At 40.0% G+C, this 19,515-nt stretch overlaps 1 protein-coding gene across 1 annotated transcript; it reads right to left on the bottom strand.

Annotated features, from left to right (window-relative positions):
- Positions 1 to 1,678: 1,678 nt before the first annotated feature.
- On the bottom strand, positions 1,679 to 15,240 carry LOC101169133 (glycogen phosphorylase, muscle form). Its single transcript, XM_004076370.4, has 20 exons — positions 14,904 to 15,240; positions 13,051 to 13,152; positions 12,887 to 12,965; positions 12,284 to 12,387; positions 12,067 to 12,198; positions 11,882 to 11,993; positions 11,720 to 11,802; positions 9,274 to 9,417; positions 9,020 to 9,112; positions 8,738 to 8,884; positions 6,641 to 6,804; positions 6,441 to 6,555; positions 6,243 to 6,344; positions 4,848 to 4,995; positions 4,700 to 4,758; positions 4,489 to 4,630; positions 4,195 to 4,402; positions 2,557 to 2,691; positions 2,249 to 2,315; positions 1,679 to 2,174 (listed from the first exon to the last, which is right to left on the bottom strand). The coding sequence occupies exons 1-20, from the start codon at positions 15,144 to 15,146 to the stop codon at positions 2,028 to 2,030; spliced, it is 2,526 nt and encodes an 841-aa protein (XP_004076418.1). The 5' UTR covers positions 15,147 to 15,240; the 3' UTR covers positions 1,679 to 2,027.
- Positions 15,241 to 19,515: the final 4,275 nt, after the last annotated feature.

Below are 19,515 nucleotides of genomic sequence, written 5' to 3'. Positions count from 1 at the left end.
TGCTTCAAGTCTGGCTCAAATTGAGAATTCACAACAGAAAGTTCAAAAAGGTTGCTTTTATTTAAGAAAACATTTATAGATTAGAAGCTTCTGGAAAGGATTAATACAGGAGCAATTTTATTCTTTTTATTCTGTCATGAAGATGTTTGGACTCATCTCTCTCTTCATGAAAGGAAGAAATAAACAAAACAAGAACAAGTGGACTGGCAAAAAAATAAATGAATAATGATCTTGTTTTTCCCAGTTTTTGGCAAATCATTTGTATTTTTTTTTATTTGAGAGGAAAAAAATACTAAAATTAGTTGTAGATTGGGTGTATAGAATGATGTTAATTGTACAGACTAAAAAATTATAACCGATAACCATGTTCCACCTCATATACAATAATAATTATTCTTATTGATATCATTTTAAGTGTAATTTCAGTCTTATTTATTATGTATCTGCTGGTTTTTAATAGAGCAATGCTGGTGAAGTAATTTCCCCTCTGTGGTATTAATAAAGTTATTTTATTCTGTTTTATCTTCTCATAGGTTTGTAAGTTTTTTCCTTTTTTATGGATTTTGTAAGATATGTTCAAATTAAAGTAACTATACACGTTACTACTTAAAGTGCCTTTTCTGTAACAACAGCAGACCAGACAACAGTGTAAAGCTATAAAACAAGTCGCATAATCCATCAGGCTTCAGATGAGCAAACTATGCCATCTAGCTGTGAGTCTGACAACTGGTATATAAGCTGAAGAGCATCTGTGGTGCAGAGCAACAATGAGTGGAATAAAAGCTGTGATAAGGTCAGTTGATGTTGTGACTATCTGGGGTTTTTAATCTGTGTCGTAGACTTTTGTTTAGAATTTTCACTTTCTGTTCTTTTGTGGTTACGTCAATGGTTTTGCTTGCTAAATTACCGGGTCTTCTGCATCATTATTGTTATTATTATTATCATTATTTATATTATTGTTAATAATATTAGTAGTAGTATTAGTATTGGAATTATTATTTTCTATTGTTATTTTTATTATCATTATACAGGTCCACACACTCCAGTTTCTGTGGAGTCCTTTTCCAATCTCTTCTTTTTAGACTCTCGTTCGTTCATTCATTCATTCATTCAAATTCAACACAGTTAAGTGAATTAAGGGAAAACGTATAAAAAAACGTATAAAAAAATTAAAAAATAATTTTTTTTTAAATCATAATGTGCTTTTCTGCAAAAATAAATAAACAAAAATATAGATTTGCATTGTTACAGATGCAAAAAATAATGGATCCATGACTTCTGTTTTTGGATTTTTTTCCCAAATCTAAAACAAACTGTGTGTGGTTGGATGAACTTTCACTTTTAACAGTGAAGCAGAGGGTTGAACCGGATCCAAAGAGAAAAAAAGCAACAATTTGTCAAATGACTCATGTTTTCATTCCTCCTGGTAATTAGTCAACTGAAGCTCTGAAAGATTATTTATGACGGCCTTAAACCACAATTTTTCTGACCAAAAATTTGAATACCAACTCAAGAATTTATACCTTTTTATCTCTTCTAAAAGCATTCTCCAGATTGTAAAGCATTTAAATGAATGTGATTTTCTTTGATTGAAGACTTCAGGTTGCACATTTGACCTTTTTTTTTTTTGAAGCTTAAAACCTTTTCTGTAACTACAATAAAAACTCCTACAGATCACTTTTATTTAAGACCAAGTTTATTCAGAATTGGTCTGAGTGGAAATACAACAGTCTATTTTTTTATTTAAAAAAAAAAAAACACCATCAGTAAATATACAAAGATCACCGCAAGGCTTTTATGGTTCCTCAACAAAGCAGTTGTTGCCGTAAAAGTACTTCTAACGTATATTGCTTGTGTTATCTGAGTCACACCAGTTGATTCGCCGGCGAGAAAAATGTAAACTTTGCAACAGTTTGCTTGAAACTGCTCAACTGCAGCAGCTAAAGATATCTAGAGGGTTGTAACTAAACGTTATGTAGGTGCTGGAGGGTTTTAAATCAGAAGGAAAAGCTGGTTTTGCTCATTTATTATATGTCGTCAGGGGCTGCCAGCCTCTCAAGCGTGGGCTCCATGCCCCAAATCTCCCGAGCATACTGGGCGATGGTGCGATCGCTGGAGAACTTTCCACATCCTGCGATATTGTAGATTACCTTCTTGGTCCATTCCTTGGGGTTCTGGTATCAGGACAAAGTGGGATTGATCAGCTCTAACCTCAAAATTTGCTGATTATTTGTTTTTTGATGCGTACCTTGTAGAGCGCATTGACTTTTTCTTGGCATTTGATGTAGTCTTCATAGTCAGCAAAGACCTTGAACCTGTGCAGAAACACAAACAAGAGCGACACATTCACGCAGCGCCGGAGCCGTTGAGTGCCGCGGCTCATCGTGGTGCATGCTTGTGCATGCATGTACGGGTGGTAAACACTGGTATTCATGCAATCCTTCCCTCTGTTTTGTACTAACAGGCATGTTTATACAGATATATCATTTTTATGTCTGCACATGTTTGCACCTCGGGGTGTTAATGTAAGAAAGATAATGGTGCATGTGTCTGTACCTGTCATGATGCATCAACATGTTGACAATTTCCTTAAACAGGTCAGGCTGTTTTGGGCTAAAGTAGCCTCCAGCAATCTGGTCAATTGCCTGTTTTAGTTCAGGCAGGCGGCTGTAGTACTCTTCAGCATTATATCTAAGCAAAATAGAAAAAATAAGAATAATTCAGAGAGAAACTGAAACACCAGGTTTCTGAAAAGCACAACTTTTTAGAGGAGAAATCAACAGTCTGGAAGTGCTGTCAAGAAGGGAACACAAGACCGAAACTTGTGCAAGGCTGCAGAGCAACTGAACTGCATGCTGTTTTCTGCACTGATATTAAAATGTCCTGACACATGATTTAACTCTGAGGTATTTCCCAAAATCCATCTGATGACCTTGTGTGCAGGCAACAAAATAAGAACCCACTTTCTGCTTCCTTTGACGACCCACTCTGATGAAAATGTTGGTGTTTTAAACATGTTCTGATGATGGAGGACATATGTAAGGAACATTTGATCTTGAAATTGCGTTTCAGAGTATTTCTTTATTCAAAATGTTGTGAATCAGGATCAGACAAGACAAATGTCATATGAAAAAGAACTTATTTGTTATGTAGAAACAAATAAGTGGACCACAAGCTCTGTGTTCCAGACAAATAGATCCGTGTACGTCTTTGTTTTCCTCGTCTGAGCTGACATCTGGCTCAAAACTGTACAGGTGGATAGCTCCAAAATTACTCGCCATTATTGTTGCACCGGTAATGTTAGATTGGGGGTGTGAAGCTGCGTACACCCCCTCTTTTGCAACACGTGACCCACTTTCAATGAAAAGTCAATGTAAACATGAGTAAATTTTGCTTTCAGGCTTCAACGTTTAAAACTCTCACATTCAAGCATAGCTGCACAAATCTTTTCAACTGTTTTTGGGCTCTACGTCCAAATTGAAGACGCATTGACAGCTAAGCCAGATGGAAGTTTGACCAATCAGGGACTTGAATTTGGTAGTGACACGGTGAAACTCACCAAACTAAGAGCTTAGCTGGTCTATCTGGTGAACCCTAACACGGCAACGAGCCTGACGACGTCTCTGTTTGTTCTTTAAATAAAGATAAACCAGGCCACTCTCCGGATATGATGTTAATCCTTATCAGAACTGCTCCCGTTTTGGACCCAAATCCCAAGATTTGCACCGCTTTGGCATTCAGCACCAAGCCTCTTCCTACTGTAGGTGGTAGACATGAAATTGTAAACAGTAGAAAAAGAAGAAGCCCCTCCCTTCTTGTCCAGTGTGAACGGGCTAAACGTTTCAAGACACATGTTCTGGAAATATCTGGTGTGTACATGGCTTGAGGGGCTGTAAGCTAGCAGGAGAGAGTGTAAACAGAGAACCCTCAGTAACAGGGAGGGGAAAGGGGGCGGGGTTGCTCCACACCATTTGTACCGTCCAAGACTTAGAGGCAAATTTCTTATGAACTCCTGCTGCTCTGCAGAAACTGCATCCTAAGAAACAACATAATTTTGGGATTTTGGCTTAAAACAGCATAATAATATTTTTTTAAACACAAAAATATCAAAAGATGATAGGAGTGGGACTTAAAGGGCAAATGTGATGTTTTCTGGCTAGTAGCTGTACTGCACAGTGAGGTTGAAAGCCTTACCCTTTCCTGTCCAGCGCATCAACGTCATCAACCCTCATGCCAAAGATGAAGAGGTTATCTTCACCTGCCTCCTCTGCCATCTCAACATTGGCTCCATCCATGGTACCAATGGTCAGCGCCCCATTCAACATGAACTTCATGTTGCCGGTGCCGGATGCTTCGGTGCCAGCAGTAGAAATTTGCTCGGACAGATCAGCAGCCGGGATGACTGTGAAGGAAGGGGCAGAGGAAGCAGAAGAGTGTCTGCGTTGCGTTTGCTGTCTCTGTGTTTTCAAGGAGTGGTTCAGAGATTACCTTTCTCTGCCAGCGTGACTTTGTAATTCTCCAGGAAAATGATCTTCAGGCGATCCCCCACTATGGGGTCGTTGTTGATCACTTCACCGATGGCTGTGATCAAACGGATGATCATCTTGGCCGTGTGGTATCCAGGTGCAGCCTGTAAGACAGTTCAACACATGGCAGAGAAGTTCCCCTTTGCAGCCTTGACCTCCATTCTAATACAAACCTTTCCTCCAATCATGACGGTTCTTGGAGTCCACTGCTTGCTGGGTTCCTTCTTGATGCCTGGCAGAAACATTGAACCGTCATGTCAGTGTGAGATTCTAACATATTCTGATAGAACAGAAGTGGAGTTTGATGATGAACAGGCTCACGGTTGTAATAGGTGATCATGTGCAGACAGTTGAGCAGCTGTCTCTTGTACTCATGGATTCTCTTGACTTGGACGTCGAACATGGAGTCGCGGTTGATCTTCACCTTGTAGTGTTCCTCCAGGTGAACCGCGAACTTCATCTTGTTCTCCTACGAGAATAAAACAGAAGTTGAACTTCAAAAAGGTAACAGAAGGTCCAAATTTGCAATGACTTGGATATAAAGTAGCTTTTACATTTTTCACCAAGTGCGGATCTGTTACAAAAGAACAAGGAGTTCAATGGGTTTTTACTAAATCACTGCACGTAAATCAAAGAGGTCAACTTTCTTCCAGGGGCTTCCAGAGAATCTCCAAACACTACAAACTATTTGATCCTTGCAAAGATCTTAAACCGTGCTTTTTCCTTTTTTCCTTTTATACTTGACCAGATTTTAAGTTGTTTTGTTTAAACCTTTCCAAGCTTTTCTCAAAATCCGCTATGTCTGGATTTATGTTTCATTCAGAGCTAGGATCTAGAAATAGGAAAACTACTATTAAAAAATGATTCAAAACACTTTTAAGTCCAAAAAACTCCAAATTCTTTGTCATTTTTGGTTCAATTTTAATGATGTTATTTTAAAGTTTAAGAAATGTTCACAAAAAGCTACGTTCAAGTGACCACTTTCAATGAAAAGTCAATGTATGTGTTAATGTATATATTCCATGTGCAAAACTCTTGTGTTCGTGTGTCGCTACCCATGTTTTTCACCTCTACCTATAAAACCTGAGGCCATTGAACAAAGGAAAAATCATATGACACAAGTCTTTCATATATCGAAATAGAGCTGTGAAAGAAAAAGCCTGGAGCAAGATTCACGAGATTTACATGGCATTTGATTTGCCAACCAACCTATGAAGCATATTTTTGGATGGTGGGAGGCAGCCAGAGATCCTGGAGAGAACCCATGCATGCATGCATGGGGAGAACATGCAAACTCCACACAGAAAGGTCCCCCATTGCTGTTGTTTTTCAGGTCCCCCAGCTGGGACTTGAACCAGGGGCCTTCTTGCTGTGAGGCAAGAGTGCTAACCGCTGCCCCACCGTGCAGCCATACATACATACATACATACATACATAAAAAACTAGTAAAATAAAATACTTATTATTAGGCTGTATAACATTCAGTTTGAAATGAGTCTTACAGTTAACTTTTTTTGTTTATTTTCCCCTTTTTGACTGATTGTGTGGAACTTCCTGTTTCTAGATTTATATTTTTTATAAGATTTCTTGCAGCATACTGATGATTTCACCACTTTCTCTGGATTTTTTTTTTTTATTGGTGCTCTGTTCCTATTTTTCTGCTTCCTCTTTTGTCAGTGATCAAGTCAGCTTCAGTACAGAAGAAAACAGAGCCACCTGTTTGACTTTGGCCACATCCCGAATGAAAGCTTCATCGTTCACAAAGTTGCGGAGAGCCTGGAGCTGGTCAAGGTCACGAATGAAGTCCTCCCCGATTTTCTGTGGAGCGAGTACAGAAAGCAGGAGAGTGCAGGCTGTTACTCAAGCCAACATTTGACCTAAATGTCAGCTTTGTGTTTGGGGGGGGCAGCTGACCTCAGCGATGACCTCAGCCAACCCTGGGTTGCACATAACAAGCCAGCGGCGAGGAGTGATGCCGTTGGTCTTGTTTTGGAACTTGTGAGGCTCCATTTCATAGAAGTCCTTGAAACTGCGGGGGAAAGAAAGCGTCGCGTTTCAGCGCTTTATCCTTTGTGAAACACTGAGCGCAAACAGTTGTCTATTTTGGGACCCACACAGTAGCTTTAAGGATGTCAGAGTGTATCTGGGCCACTCCGTTGACAGCATGGGAGCCCACGATGCACAAATGGGCCATGTTGATCCTCTTCTGTCCACCTTCCTCAATGAGGGACATGCGGCAAAGGCGGCCGTTGTCTCCTGGATACTTAGCAGCGACTCTCTGCAAAACATAAATAAAAGTTAACTTACAAGTAAGATTTTTCTTTTTTTCTTTCCTTTTTTTCCCCCCTTCACGTCAAAGTCAATCTTCATCTGCACACATCACAGGAGGTCAGCACAGCTCCTCTTAAAATACTTTCAAGCACCAGGACCATCTCCTTCTCCATGCTGGTAGATGAAAGTCTACAGCTGAAAGTAGATTTACTGTGCAAATCTGCCCACCACTTCCCATCACAAATGTTTCTTTCAGAGGGAACGTGGGAGTTTATTTCTGACAGATGATGAAAATAAAACCTGGGAAGCACCATTTTGTTCTTTGACTTTTAGCTCACAGCAGGCCACTTTTCATAGTCATTCATTCTTTTAACTGATTTTTCTCATATCTCTTCTATAATGATTATTTGGATGACTATAGTTGTAATTAAACACATAGATTTTTGTTTTGATTTTGTGTTTAAATCAGATCTGTGTGTGTATATATCCTTAATTCTAGTTTTCTATTCCATCTTTTCAAAGCAAAATATGTGGGCAAACTGACCATTTCTCTGAAATAACATATGACTGTTTTAATTGCAAGTTTTTAAATTTTACCTGTTTTAAAATATTGTGAAGTCCTGGGGGTTAGCCCCACCTTTAGCTTCTTAGACTCATGGGAAGTGGGGGATTTTGGGTGTAAACTTCCTCACCATGAGTGAGGGTGCTGTGAGCAGAAGTGAGGTCCATGCTGTTTGGCTGTATGTGTGTGTGTTCAAAGCAGTGGTTGAGGAAGTTGGAGTGGGTTAATGCACACTATCTATCTATTGACATTTACCTTATTGACTCTGTTTGGTGTCGTATGGTGAATGGGTCGAGGACAGTTCTCCAATGCAGCCAGTATAATAGCAGCTCAGCTTTCGATTCTCCTCTTCAGTTACGTATTAGCTGGATAGTTGCAATATCTAACTTTAAAACTAAATCCATTACATTTGGGAAAAAAGAGTAAAATAAATCTACTAAATTTAGAAAATCAATGCTTGCGTAGGAGTTTGAGCCTTTCTACCTGAGGTCCGTCCTACGCACAGTCACACGTGGATGTTCCATTCACATACTCATGAAAAAGATGGGACCATTGGATTTTACTTGATATTGCGGAGTTTTTTTCTTTTGTTGTTGTTTTTTTTTTTCTTTGCTAAAGTTCAGCGGTGCTCTCCAAAGACCACTGACATTTCAAATCGCAAAAACAGCATGCCGGAATTGAAATGGTAAGTAAAAACAAAGCAAAAAAACAAAAAGGTAAATGTGGACTTAAACATATAGTAACTGCCACACAGCTGCAGTAACGTATCAGCTGGGTTCGTTATAATATGTTAGCATAGAAAAACTCCTTCTGGCTAATGGGTGTTTATATTTATTTTTTTTTTTTGTCTGCCTTGTTTTCACCGTATAGTTAAACCACAATCTTTTTAATGAGCTGTCAATCAACTATCATATTTTAATATTGACAAGCGCCTATGGGAACTTGACCGTTCCTTAAATAACACCCAGATAATAACACACATCCAGTTGAAAAACATTTAGGCTTCTGTATTAGCGTTGATTGGGACAACCCATAAACCTTAAAAGTAGCGTTTATTTTTTATTTTCAGGATGTCTTTTCAAGACAAGAGCATTGTGACGCCAATCAAGTAAAATCCAAATGTCCCACCTTTATACTAGTGCCTAAATGCAGCATGCGTTTGTGCATCTCTGACAGCAGTAAGTCCACATTTCCTCAACTCCCAGACCAGTTGATGTTTACACAACTGTTTTTGTGTCAGTTTGTGCACATCATCCATAGTACATTTAGAGTCTCACACAAACTGGTGAGCATATTTTGAGGGATACAGTGAGGACTGCGCCTTTTTTTTGTTTTTGTTTTTTTGCAGCCATTGAGGGTTGCAGTGCGCGGCTCAGACCTCCAGGTGGCGCCGGTTGATCTCATAGACTATCTCCAGGTGTCGAGGAAGCAGATGAGCAAACAAGTCCACCGGCCAGCGCTCCAGGGCTTCAGGCAGGACGGTGTGGTTGGTGTATGCACAGGTGCGCACGCAGATATCCCAAGCCTGAGCAGCAGAAAGAAGAAAGGACAGGCTGAGCAAGCAATGTGATGGGTCCAACACAATTATTTGACATTTAAAAATGGAAAAATTCATATTTATAAAGGTGCAAAATTAAGAAAATGCTCATTTCTTCCTCACTGTTTCCCATGGGAGTTTCTCCTCATCGACCAAAACCCTCATCAGCTCTGGGATGGCCATGGCGGGGTGAGTGTCATTGAGCTGGATTGCAACCTGATCATGCAGAACAGCAATTAGACACAGCCTGCAGTGTGACTTTTTTGTATGTTCCCAAAAACGCGCTTCAAAGAGGCACTTTAACGAGGTGTTTTCAGGGGAAAATGAAAAACTCTTTGAGTTTTGTGTTCAGCTGGAGTTTTCCAAGTCTTCCTCACCTTGTCAGGCAGCTTGCTGAAGTCTGTGCGAGCAATCTCTCTGGAGCCAAACTTGGAGACCTTGAAGCGGCGAATAATGTCTTGCAGGGTGGCAGACACCACAAAGTATTCCTGCTTCAGACGGAGCTCCTTCCCTTCAAAGAACTGAGCAGAGAGATGCATTAACTCTGCAGGCGGACATGAATAGAGCTTTCATTTCATAAACACACCCTTGCTAAGTCGCTACTTTTCATTCCGGTTCAAAGAAGGTTATAGAGGAAAATAATTATGAGACGAAGAAATGAAAGAGGTTGTAAACAGCTTCAGCTGAATTGTATGAAGCTTGTAGTCTGACTGCCGTTGATTTTGTCTGTACAGCTTTTCTATGGGATGTTTGAATGACATCTCATTTATCTAATATTTGTAATCACACTTTATTAACATTACACGGATCTAGGGACAGAAGTGATGCCAACATAAAATACACTTCTTGTCATCTTTTTTGTTTTTTTTTTCCTTTAAGTTTTGAGAGGTTTTCAGATTTTCAAAGACTAAATCATTATAAGATTATCTATGAATCACTTTTGAGTCACAGTTTAGCATTTTTTTTCAAAATCAAACAGTGAAATGTAGTTTTGGTGCATGTGAAATCTGGTTGCTGGAGCCTATATCCACTGCTTTTACACTCAATTCTAGGGGGAAATTTAGAGTCACCAATCAAACTATGAAGGGGGATGATGAAGCAGAAGTGCCTGGAGAAAACCCATGCATGCATAGGATGAATTTGGGATTTGAACCAGAGCCTTTTCCCTTGTGTGAGGCAGCAGTGCTTAGCACTACTCCATAGCCCAGGGGTCTGCAAACCTGAGGCTTCAGGGCTACGCGTGGCTCTTACACCCCTACATTGTGGCACTTTGATTAAAGAAAAAAACACATTTGTTTTATTTAAAATAGTAATTGTAAACAAACGCCTTCCCAAACAGTCTAAGGACAATGTTTATCGCTCCACAATATTCCTGATTATGGTAGCTGTAGTCCATCAATCCTTCGCAGTTTACCAAAGTTGTACTTGAACACTTTTTTTTTAAGTGCCTTGCACCACAGAAAAACAATTTTAAGTCAGAAGGCACAGCCAGAATTCATACTTAAGGTGCACTGGATTACAACGCAGATTTTCTATTTTTCAACAAATCCATATATTTTTATGATTCAAAAGATGCCACAGGAGTCATTTAATTAGCTCTACTTTATTTTTGTTTGTTGGATTTATGTATTTCTTGCTGAAATGCATCACAAATGGTCAAATAAACACATTATTTTATATAGTTCCGCTGACCTACTACAACGCATTGAGATCCTTCTATATGCTACAGGATGTATTTTATTTTGAAAGAAAGTCATATGAACCTCTACCAACAGTTATAAACTATTTAATAGTTTAAATTAAGGCTATTTTCCTTCTGCATTTTATTTATAAAAAAATGTTTATTAATATTTTGCACAATAGTAACAATAACATAAAAACAAAGCAGTGTTTTATTTTTTTAATTAAGACTTTGTGGCTCCTACTGGGTTGGTGAGAAGCATCGATTCGAATGTATCTTTAAGTGTTAAAGGTCGCAGGCCCCTGCCATAGCCCATAACATGATATCCTTTTAAAATGACATTGTTGCAGTTTAATATGATTTAAGAAATAAAGATATTATGGAGCTTCACTGAATAAATCAGAACTGAACAGCTGTTTAAAAAATGCTCATAGAAAAGCATTAAAGGGTTAAACTAAACAGAAAAGTCTAGTTGTCATTTTGTAGCTGAACAGGTCTCGTAACTGAAGGAGGACTGGCTCACCCTCAGCCAAGGCCGGATACAGGCATAGGCAATTGGGGGCAATGCCCCTTAGTGCCGTAACTGCCCCCACAAATGGGATAGCTTGCAAAAACGAACGGAAAAAATTACTACAAAAAGCCAAAAACAGAATAAATAAAAACAAAAAATGGATGGGTGGATTGATAGACTGATGGACAAACAGACATAAAGACATATGACATGAAAAGCACTTTGTGATTTGTTTTATATAAAAAGTGGTATCTAAATAATGATTGATTGATTGATTGAAAAAGAATAACAAAAAAGATAAATGTTGCCTAAACATGTTGCCAGTGTGCCTGTCCCAAGCCCGGTAAATGCAGAGGGTTGTTCAGGAAGAACACTCTACATAAAGCTTATATATAATAGATATATGAACAGATGAACTGATATGATGATAGCTTTGCCTTTTGAGGGCTTGGAGGGATAAGAAACCCCAAATTTCCAGCACACCCAGACTTGCCCCCTTTATATTCTATCCGCTCCCCGTTGCTGGGGCTGGTTAAATCCAGGCCTGCCCTCAGCTCCTCTCACATTCATGTTGTTGTGACCTATAACCCTTATTAAAGTTAATCGTCAACTGATGGTTCCATTTTCTTACATTGTCATTGGGGTAGAGCACACGGGAGATGTTCTCAGCCAAGTTTCTGTCCAAAACAGCCTGAATGTAGCCTCCAACATTAACTAAAAGAGACAAAAATGAACAAGCTTCAAAAATGTGTTTGTTGTTTTACAGCATTAAATTGACAGTTGCATAACGTACAGTCTTTGAGGTTGAAATCGCATGGCGCCTTTGCAGACCAAAGCCTCATGGTGTTCACGTAGTTGTTCCTGTAACCTGGAACAGGCGTGTCGTACGGCAGGGCCAACACCACCTACCATCAGAGAAACAGCAGTTCTAGCCATCTATAGCTGTGGATGCTCATTTCTGTCAGAGTGCGTTTTCACCTGAGTGTCCACCCATCTGGCACCATCAGGGTGGTGCTCCGTCCTGCCGTAAAAGTGAACAGGACGCATGTATTCAGGACGAGCCTTCTCCCAGGGGTTACCGTAGCGCAGCCAGTCATCGGCCTCTTCAACCTGAGTGATGGCAGACGTTTACGTCAAACGGGGAGAAAACTCCTATTCAGGAGAATTCTCGTCATGCGGTTTTGTTGGTTCATACCTGCCAGCCGTTGACGATTTTCTGATTGAAGATACCAAATTCGTAGCGAATGCCATAACCATAGGCAGCCAAACCCAGTGAGGCCATTGAGTCCAAGAAACAGGCTGAGGAAACAGAAATAGAATTTAGTTTAACAAAAGTCATGCAATGGCTACTTATTTAAAGTGCTTGTAAACCATTGACTGTATATGAGAACTGGACTGAATGAGCTCTCCCCCCTCACATTTCAATGGTAATCCTATTTTGTTTTCATTATATTTTTGTCTTTATTGCGAGTTATTCAAGTTATAAACCGACCAATCAGAAGCATCAATACAAGCAGATGGTCTCACATTTGAAACGGTTGATTGACAGATTCTCCAGAACCCGCTTTCAAGTGGTAGGGGTGTGGCCTTCCAACAAGTCCACTCCTGATTGGCAAGAGTGGTTGCCACAGAAATGTTGACTCAGACCGATTCAGACTAATCACTGCTTACCGATGTTGTCTGCTTTCAACATGGCTGCATCCGTATCACAAAAAAATAGCAACATGATGCTATGCGTGATGTCACACTCACTTGGTCCAGGTCTCATATACAGTCAATGATGTAAACGGATACTGACCAGCAAGCCGACCAAGGCCTCCGTTCCCCAAACCAGCATCTTCCTCCATGTCCTCTAGTTCTTCCATGTCCAAACCCAGCTGCAAGGAACAAATGTCACAATCATGGCATGTTTGACTTTGCTTTTGGTCAACGATGGAAGAAACCATTTCCTCTGCATCTGACCTGGTACATGGCCTCATCGCAGGCGTTCTCCAGTGCCAGGTTCACCATGGTGTTCTGGAGGGTGCGGCCCATGTAGAACTCCAAGGAGATGTAGTAAACCCTCTACAGAGAAGCCAAAAAGATAAATCTAAACTGAGACTGCAGACAGACAGAGATATTTAAATGACCTTGTATAATCAGGTAGGTTTTTCCCGCCCGATGGGTCCACATTTTACTTTGAAACTGGGAACCCTTTGTACTTAAACGCCAAATGTCACAACAAAACGCACCTCAAACTGTGAAAGGTCTCACGACTCTGCTTCATGGTTGGAGGCACATGTAAATGTGCCACCTGAGTCTGTGTTTAGCCTTTGCCATTTAACACCCCTCCTCCTCCTCCTCTGACATGGAAGGCTGATCTCAGACAGAGCAGGGGCCGGAGCTCGTGGGAGTTATGGGGTGTACATTGCTTTGGGTATTACATAACAACAACATTTTGGGACGCACTAAAATAGCCACCGTTGGAGGTCACTGTAAAAGTCAGGCGGGGTGTGATAACCTTTCATTGTGGAGTTCAAGTGCACACACGTGTGCAATGACGGAGACTCCTTCCAGGGCTGGAGCTATGAATCCTGCAGAACACATTGTTCCATTCCATTTGCAACATCACAGTTTAGCTTTTTTCCTAAAACACCCTTTATTTCCCCCTTCTGGACAGAGCAAGATCCACCTTTGACCTTTTAAACAGGGGCAAGGACTGTTTCTCTGAGTTATGAGCTGAACCCATCAACATTTCCATGAGATTGTTACCCTGTTGTTTTTTAGATTAAAGCTATGCTTCTTATAAAGTCTCTCCATCCACTGTTAGCTGTGGAGGGAGGATTTAAAAAGAAATAAATAAAGATCTCCAGCTCCATCAACGCTCTTATTATTGACATTAAAAAGAACATATTTTGGCACGCTAAGTAAAAAGTTTTTGTTTTTTTCATTTATTTGCATCAGCTTTAAATAGATGTGACATTTTCAAACTTGCACCTCGCAGTTTTGCCTCTCTAATTTACCCTCCCCTGATGTTTTATTGAAGTTTTCTTTGCAGCTGCTGGTACAGTAACTTCTTTAAGGTCCAATGCCCTTGGAGGCATGTTGTCATATGACCTGATCAGGGTGGTGTGTGGGGGGGGTATATGTGCTCTGTCCAGACAGGACAGGGCAAAAGAACAGGTTTACTGTTTCAACACACTATAACCCGGGCAGCATACCGACAAGAGAACCTCGATGAAGTTTAAATGTCATGACTTGGCATTACACGAGCATCAGGCTGTACAAAAGCGCAGTTGACTAGAAGAGCAAAAATGTTCGGGTAAGCATCAGCATCATAAACAAAATAATAAAAAGAAGAAAATTTGTTTTTAAATATCAAAATATTTCAAATAGGTGCTATAATTGTCTCTGTGACCCATATGTGACATTACACTAGACTAGAGTCCCCCATGTTCATGCCTCTCTGTACAGTACAGGAAGTTCTTTAGCTGAGAGTTAAAGCCAGAGCTGCTGGCTCTGGCTTTCCAATAAATATAATCAATCTGGGTTTATTCTTTCCAGTTTGCAAACATGTTTCCAAAATTGTCAGATTTATGAAGCTTTTTGCATCATATTTAGCCAAAATATTGTAAATAAAGTTGGAAAATAGGTTAAAAGGCTGAAAATTACTATAAAACCGTGAAGGTTTTAAAGATACAAATATTTCTTATCAAGAAACCCCACAAGTACACTCTGTTGTGTCATGAAAGCACAAGCAGCCTTCATAATAAAAGGCTTTTTGCCAGTAAAAGTAAAGCTGTTTTCAGTTAATCTGGAGGGAATGAGCAGTGTACCTTGGGATCTTTCTCATAGTAGTGCTGCTGGGTTCTGATCCACCTGCCGACCAAGTGGTCACGCACTGTGTGGGCAAGGGCAAAGTAATAATCCCTTCGGGTGGCCACATTCCTGTCCTTGACCAGGGTAAAGTGGAGATGCCTGTTGAAGTTCTGCTTCAGCTCTGAGACGTTCTCCACACCAGCCAGGCCGCGCACGGAGATCTGTTTCTTCCTGTCGTGGTCGGATAGAGGCTTAGACATCTTGGCACGAGTTGCAGCAGCTCAGCACTCTTGAGTCTGGGAGGATGGAAACAGTTTAGCCCAGTAGGGGAGACAGCCACACTGCGGCCGGGAGATCAGCATTTTAAAGACCCGAAGATGAATATTAAGCAGAAGGTGGGGCTGGACGGACATGCTGTGTAAAGGGGTGAGGTTGGGGGGAGACATGCAAACAGCTGAGTGACCTGTAATGCATTTTAAATGCCATTTAAAAGGGCAAATTTAAGAAAAATGCATTTTTAATAGCAGGGTGAAAAGTAGGTTTTGGTTTTCTGTAGAATGAATACGACATTAAGAAAACTGACATTTTACCGTTACAATGAAATAAATCAATTTTTTTGCACAGTAAAAAAATCGTAAGGTGTATTCAGACTGGAAAAGTTCGTCAGTCCGGGCCGAGTCCACTTGATTTGGTCCAGATCGAGTCCTGAATCGTGCATTTGTTCTGTTGTTCTTGTTGAGATAAACTTTATATTTCGCTGACCAATTTTGACTTCCTGTATGGATGTCAGGTACAACACTTGTTACTTTGGTACGGCAGAGGCATTGCTGCAAGGTGGTTACTGAGGTCACGATGGCTCAGAAGGTGCACATATAAGTGTTTATGACATATAGATTGTTGGGAAAAGTTGTTTTAATGAGCCTGCATTCATCTGACCACATTTGAATAAGTTGCAGTGTCTCATCATAGCTCCGTTAGGCTGGTTAGATTCCTAAATGCCGGCTACGGTGGCCATTTTGGTCCAGTTGAGCACAGAGTGTATTCAGACTGAGAAAATCTCAGAGCAAACCGAAGCTCAGTCCGATTGGAAACGAACTGAGACCACCTCCAAAAATGGGTCTGAGAGTGGTTCGTGGTCCGGATCTAGAGTCTGCTTGGGTGTGTTCAGACTGAAAATTTGTTCCGGATCATTGGGGGAAACGAATTCTGGTTCACTTAAAGCGGACCACGTGTGTCCAGTCTGAATACTCTCTTTAAGACCCACTCCAATGACGAATATTGTGTCTTTTTGGTGTTTTGAACATGTTCTTGTGACATTTTTCTCATGATGGAGGACACATATTAAGAAAATGAAGCTAATTATTCAATTTCTTAAATTTTTTCATTCAAATTGTTGCAGACGGAAAAAATGCAATTTGAAAAAGAGTGTATTTGTGACAGAAAATTTGTTGGGCAGGTTCATTTTCCTCGTCTGAGCTGGTAATGTTAAGTTGGGGGTGTGAGAGGCTGTAAGCATAGCGGGAGGGAGTGGAAACAGAAAGCTCTCTATTACGGGAAAGCGAAGAGGGGCGGAGTTGCTTTAAGTCAACAGTCCTGCCCTCAACTCCGAGGTGAATTTGTAATGAACTCCTGCAGCTCTGGTTGATTTTAGCTAAATAATGACAACTAAAAGACCACTGGGAATGCTTTTACAATAGTTCAAAAGATGATCGGAGAAGGACTTTAAGTAGGCCACTTTAAAAAAAGAAATAAAAAATACATATTTGTGTTCCACAGCCAACGTTACTTCTACCTTTGCCCTTATTATCAAGCACTTCAGACATTTCCTGCCACTGTCCCTACACAAAACACAAAACAGTTTCAAACCAGTTTCTCAGTGTGTGTCAGTGGATTGCATCTGTTTAGGAGCCCGGAGCTCAGTTATCGTTGTGGAGAGCCACACTATCATAAAGTCCTGCCCTTCTTTAAATAGTTCCTCTGACCCAGCCCCAAAGGCCATGATATTTGAAAGGCATATCTTGTTAATGTCAGAGAGACCCGGCAGACAACACTATTATATTACTATCAGTCGGCTCACAGCACGAGGAGCAGCGTCGCTTTAGCTGTCATGTTTTCGGCTCTCCCCCGTATTTTTCTTGTTAAAAACTGAAGTTTTGCCTTCAGACTGAAATTGGGTAAAAAGACGGTTGAAAGAGTTAATCTTGTGTGCAGGCTCGCTGGATTGCAGGGCTCTCTGAATGTAACACGCTGACAGAAAAAGTACAGGGAATAAAAGGATTTGGTCTCTTGAAAGGTTTGTCACGGAGTCACGCCACCGGAGAAAGATGCAAAATAGGAAAACAAGGTGCTGCTGTCAAAAATGAAAACAATCAAACGGAAGCTGAACGGAAAAGAGAAAATCTGAATAATTTGTTTCAAAGTTACACATTTTTACCAAAGTAAAGGTTTTCTTGCAACACATCTAATTGTGTTCCTTTAAAAGCCTTTGGATGTGAAGTGACCCGCTCAACTGAGGATCCACCACACCAAGTGACAGAAATTGAATCTGGCGTGCCCCTGATTTGTCCAGTATGATGAGCAAATTATGTTCTTACATGTCTACTGGCACTTCTGTCAGAATGTACAGCGAGGATTTCGCAGCAAACCAAAGCAGGCACTGCCAAACGGAAAAGATTATTCCTGCTAGGACGCCATGTTTCCCCCTAAAAAATCCATTTATCGACAAATCTGAACTCGTACACCTGATTTTTTTGGAGGGGAAATTTTCATATTTTGCATATTCTTTTTCATAAAGTCATAATTGGAAAGCTGTATTCCACATATTTAATGTGGGGCAGTGCTGGAGCCCCACCTTGCTCAGGAGCACTCATCAAGTAGAGAGCAAAATGTCTTACTAATTTAAGATCATTTATTTGCATTGATCTTACAGTTTGTTTTTAATGTTTTGTACAAGAAATAAGTCAAAAGCTCTGAAAAATTAAATATATAATCAAGCAAAAGAAATCTCCCAACGGGGTAAGAAAAATGGTTTCAGTCTACCAAGAATTCTTTTTTTATTTTTTTATTCTAGTCACTAACATGTTTTCTGAAACTAAAATTACTTTTCCACTGAAAGACTTTCTTAATAAGTTTATTTTTCTTGCAGGACAGAAATAAGGAAACATTTTTCTTAAAACATGGTTTTTTTTACTTTTTAAGATTCCAGTTTTGGGGTGTACATATTTTTATTTTGCACAATTTCTTTAAGGCCACGCCCTCTAGACATGTAAATCTAAATCTCTCCGGAGACTTTTATTTTTTCCATTATTTTTTCAGTGAGAAAGGACATCACAAGAGATCCTTTTCCAAAGCTGTAGGCTCTGCTGGGAGCTGTCGGACAAAATCAAAGTGGTGAAGCTGCAGGTGCAACTTTTTTCTCACACGTCCATGTTGGAAATATCATGGTTTTCTGCCACCTTTTGCACACTACCAAGGTGTTTACTGATTGTTTACCCCCTTATTCTTTCCTTTTACATGTTTGCCTGTCCTCCTAAATTAAAGTTGTTTTTTTATGAAAAGGCCGTATTACACAGCCTCATACTTACATTTTGCGCATTTTCCCTATATGCAATTTCGGTCTTGCGTGATTTGTGTAACTCATTGGTGTTTTTTGCGTTCCTCATTCATCAATGCGCGCAGATGTCCATTGATAGTTTTGGCCGACTGGTCTTTTGACCTGGTTAAAATTTGGGGTCGGTTGAGAATTATGCAATCTATACGTATTTTATGTATTTTATATGCAATTATTACGTAAATCTTACGCAATTGTGCGTGATTTTTCCAAGATGCATATGCAAATTTGTAGCTTTCCGCTACCGTTCCTCGTTTGCCTGACAGACTTTTCACGCATGCACCACAGATGTATAACTTAAATCGCACACATGGCGCACAACGTGGTTCAATTGTGCTACATCTGTAAAAATTGCATGTAAAGACACAACTTCTCACTTTTTCCATGTTTATTCATGAATGACCATTTTTCATATGCAGAGCATGAACGTGGAGTTAAAGACCCACTCCTATGAAAACGTTGGTGTTTTTAGTGAGTTCTTGTAGTATTTTTCCGATAATGGAGGAGTTCTGTAAGTAAATGAAGCTCAAAATAGCAAACACAAATGACACTTTTATTTACATCACATTTACCTCCTTTTCGCTTCTTCTCTCCTCCTTCTTGCCCCATTTTCTGAACTTCATAAAATCCCCCTACCCTTCACAGAGATGCAGTGCAGCAACCCAACAACCGAACTGATTTGATCCCAATGGTGGAAGACACACGCTGACATTAACACTGTGGCGTACAGTTGCATGGTGGGAGGACTGCTCGGCCCTCTTGCCTGAAGAGATTGAGCATCTTTTTTTACATGTCAGCTAAAGTCATGGACTGAGCGGTTACACCTACTGCTTGGCACAGACTGACTTGGAACATAAGGTGACCACAAACAGTCATTACTGGGACTTCATTTTATATCATTATTTTATATAACACAGAACCTAATTAAATCCCAAATTAAAAATGTGCTAATTTAAGTACAAACTCTTTTTTTATTAATGCTGCTGTGATATAAATAATTTAGATGCAATAATAGTAGC

Source organism: Oryzias latipes, chromosome 14 (assembly GCF_002234675.1).
Source record: "Oryzias latipes chromosome 14, ASM223467v1".
In the NCBI taxonomy this organism is placed as follows: Eukaryota; Metazoa; Chordata; class Actinopteri; order Beloniformes; family Adrianichthyidae; genus Oryzias; species Oryzias latipes.
Note: the sequence above shows the minus strand (reverse complement) of the source record. Positions and strands in the feature narration are given on the sequence as shown.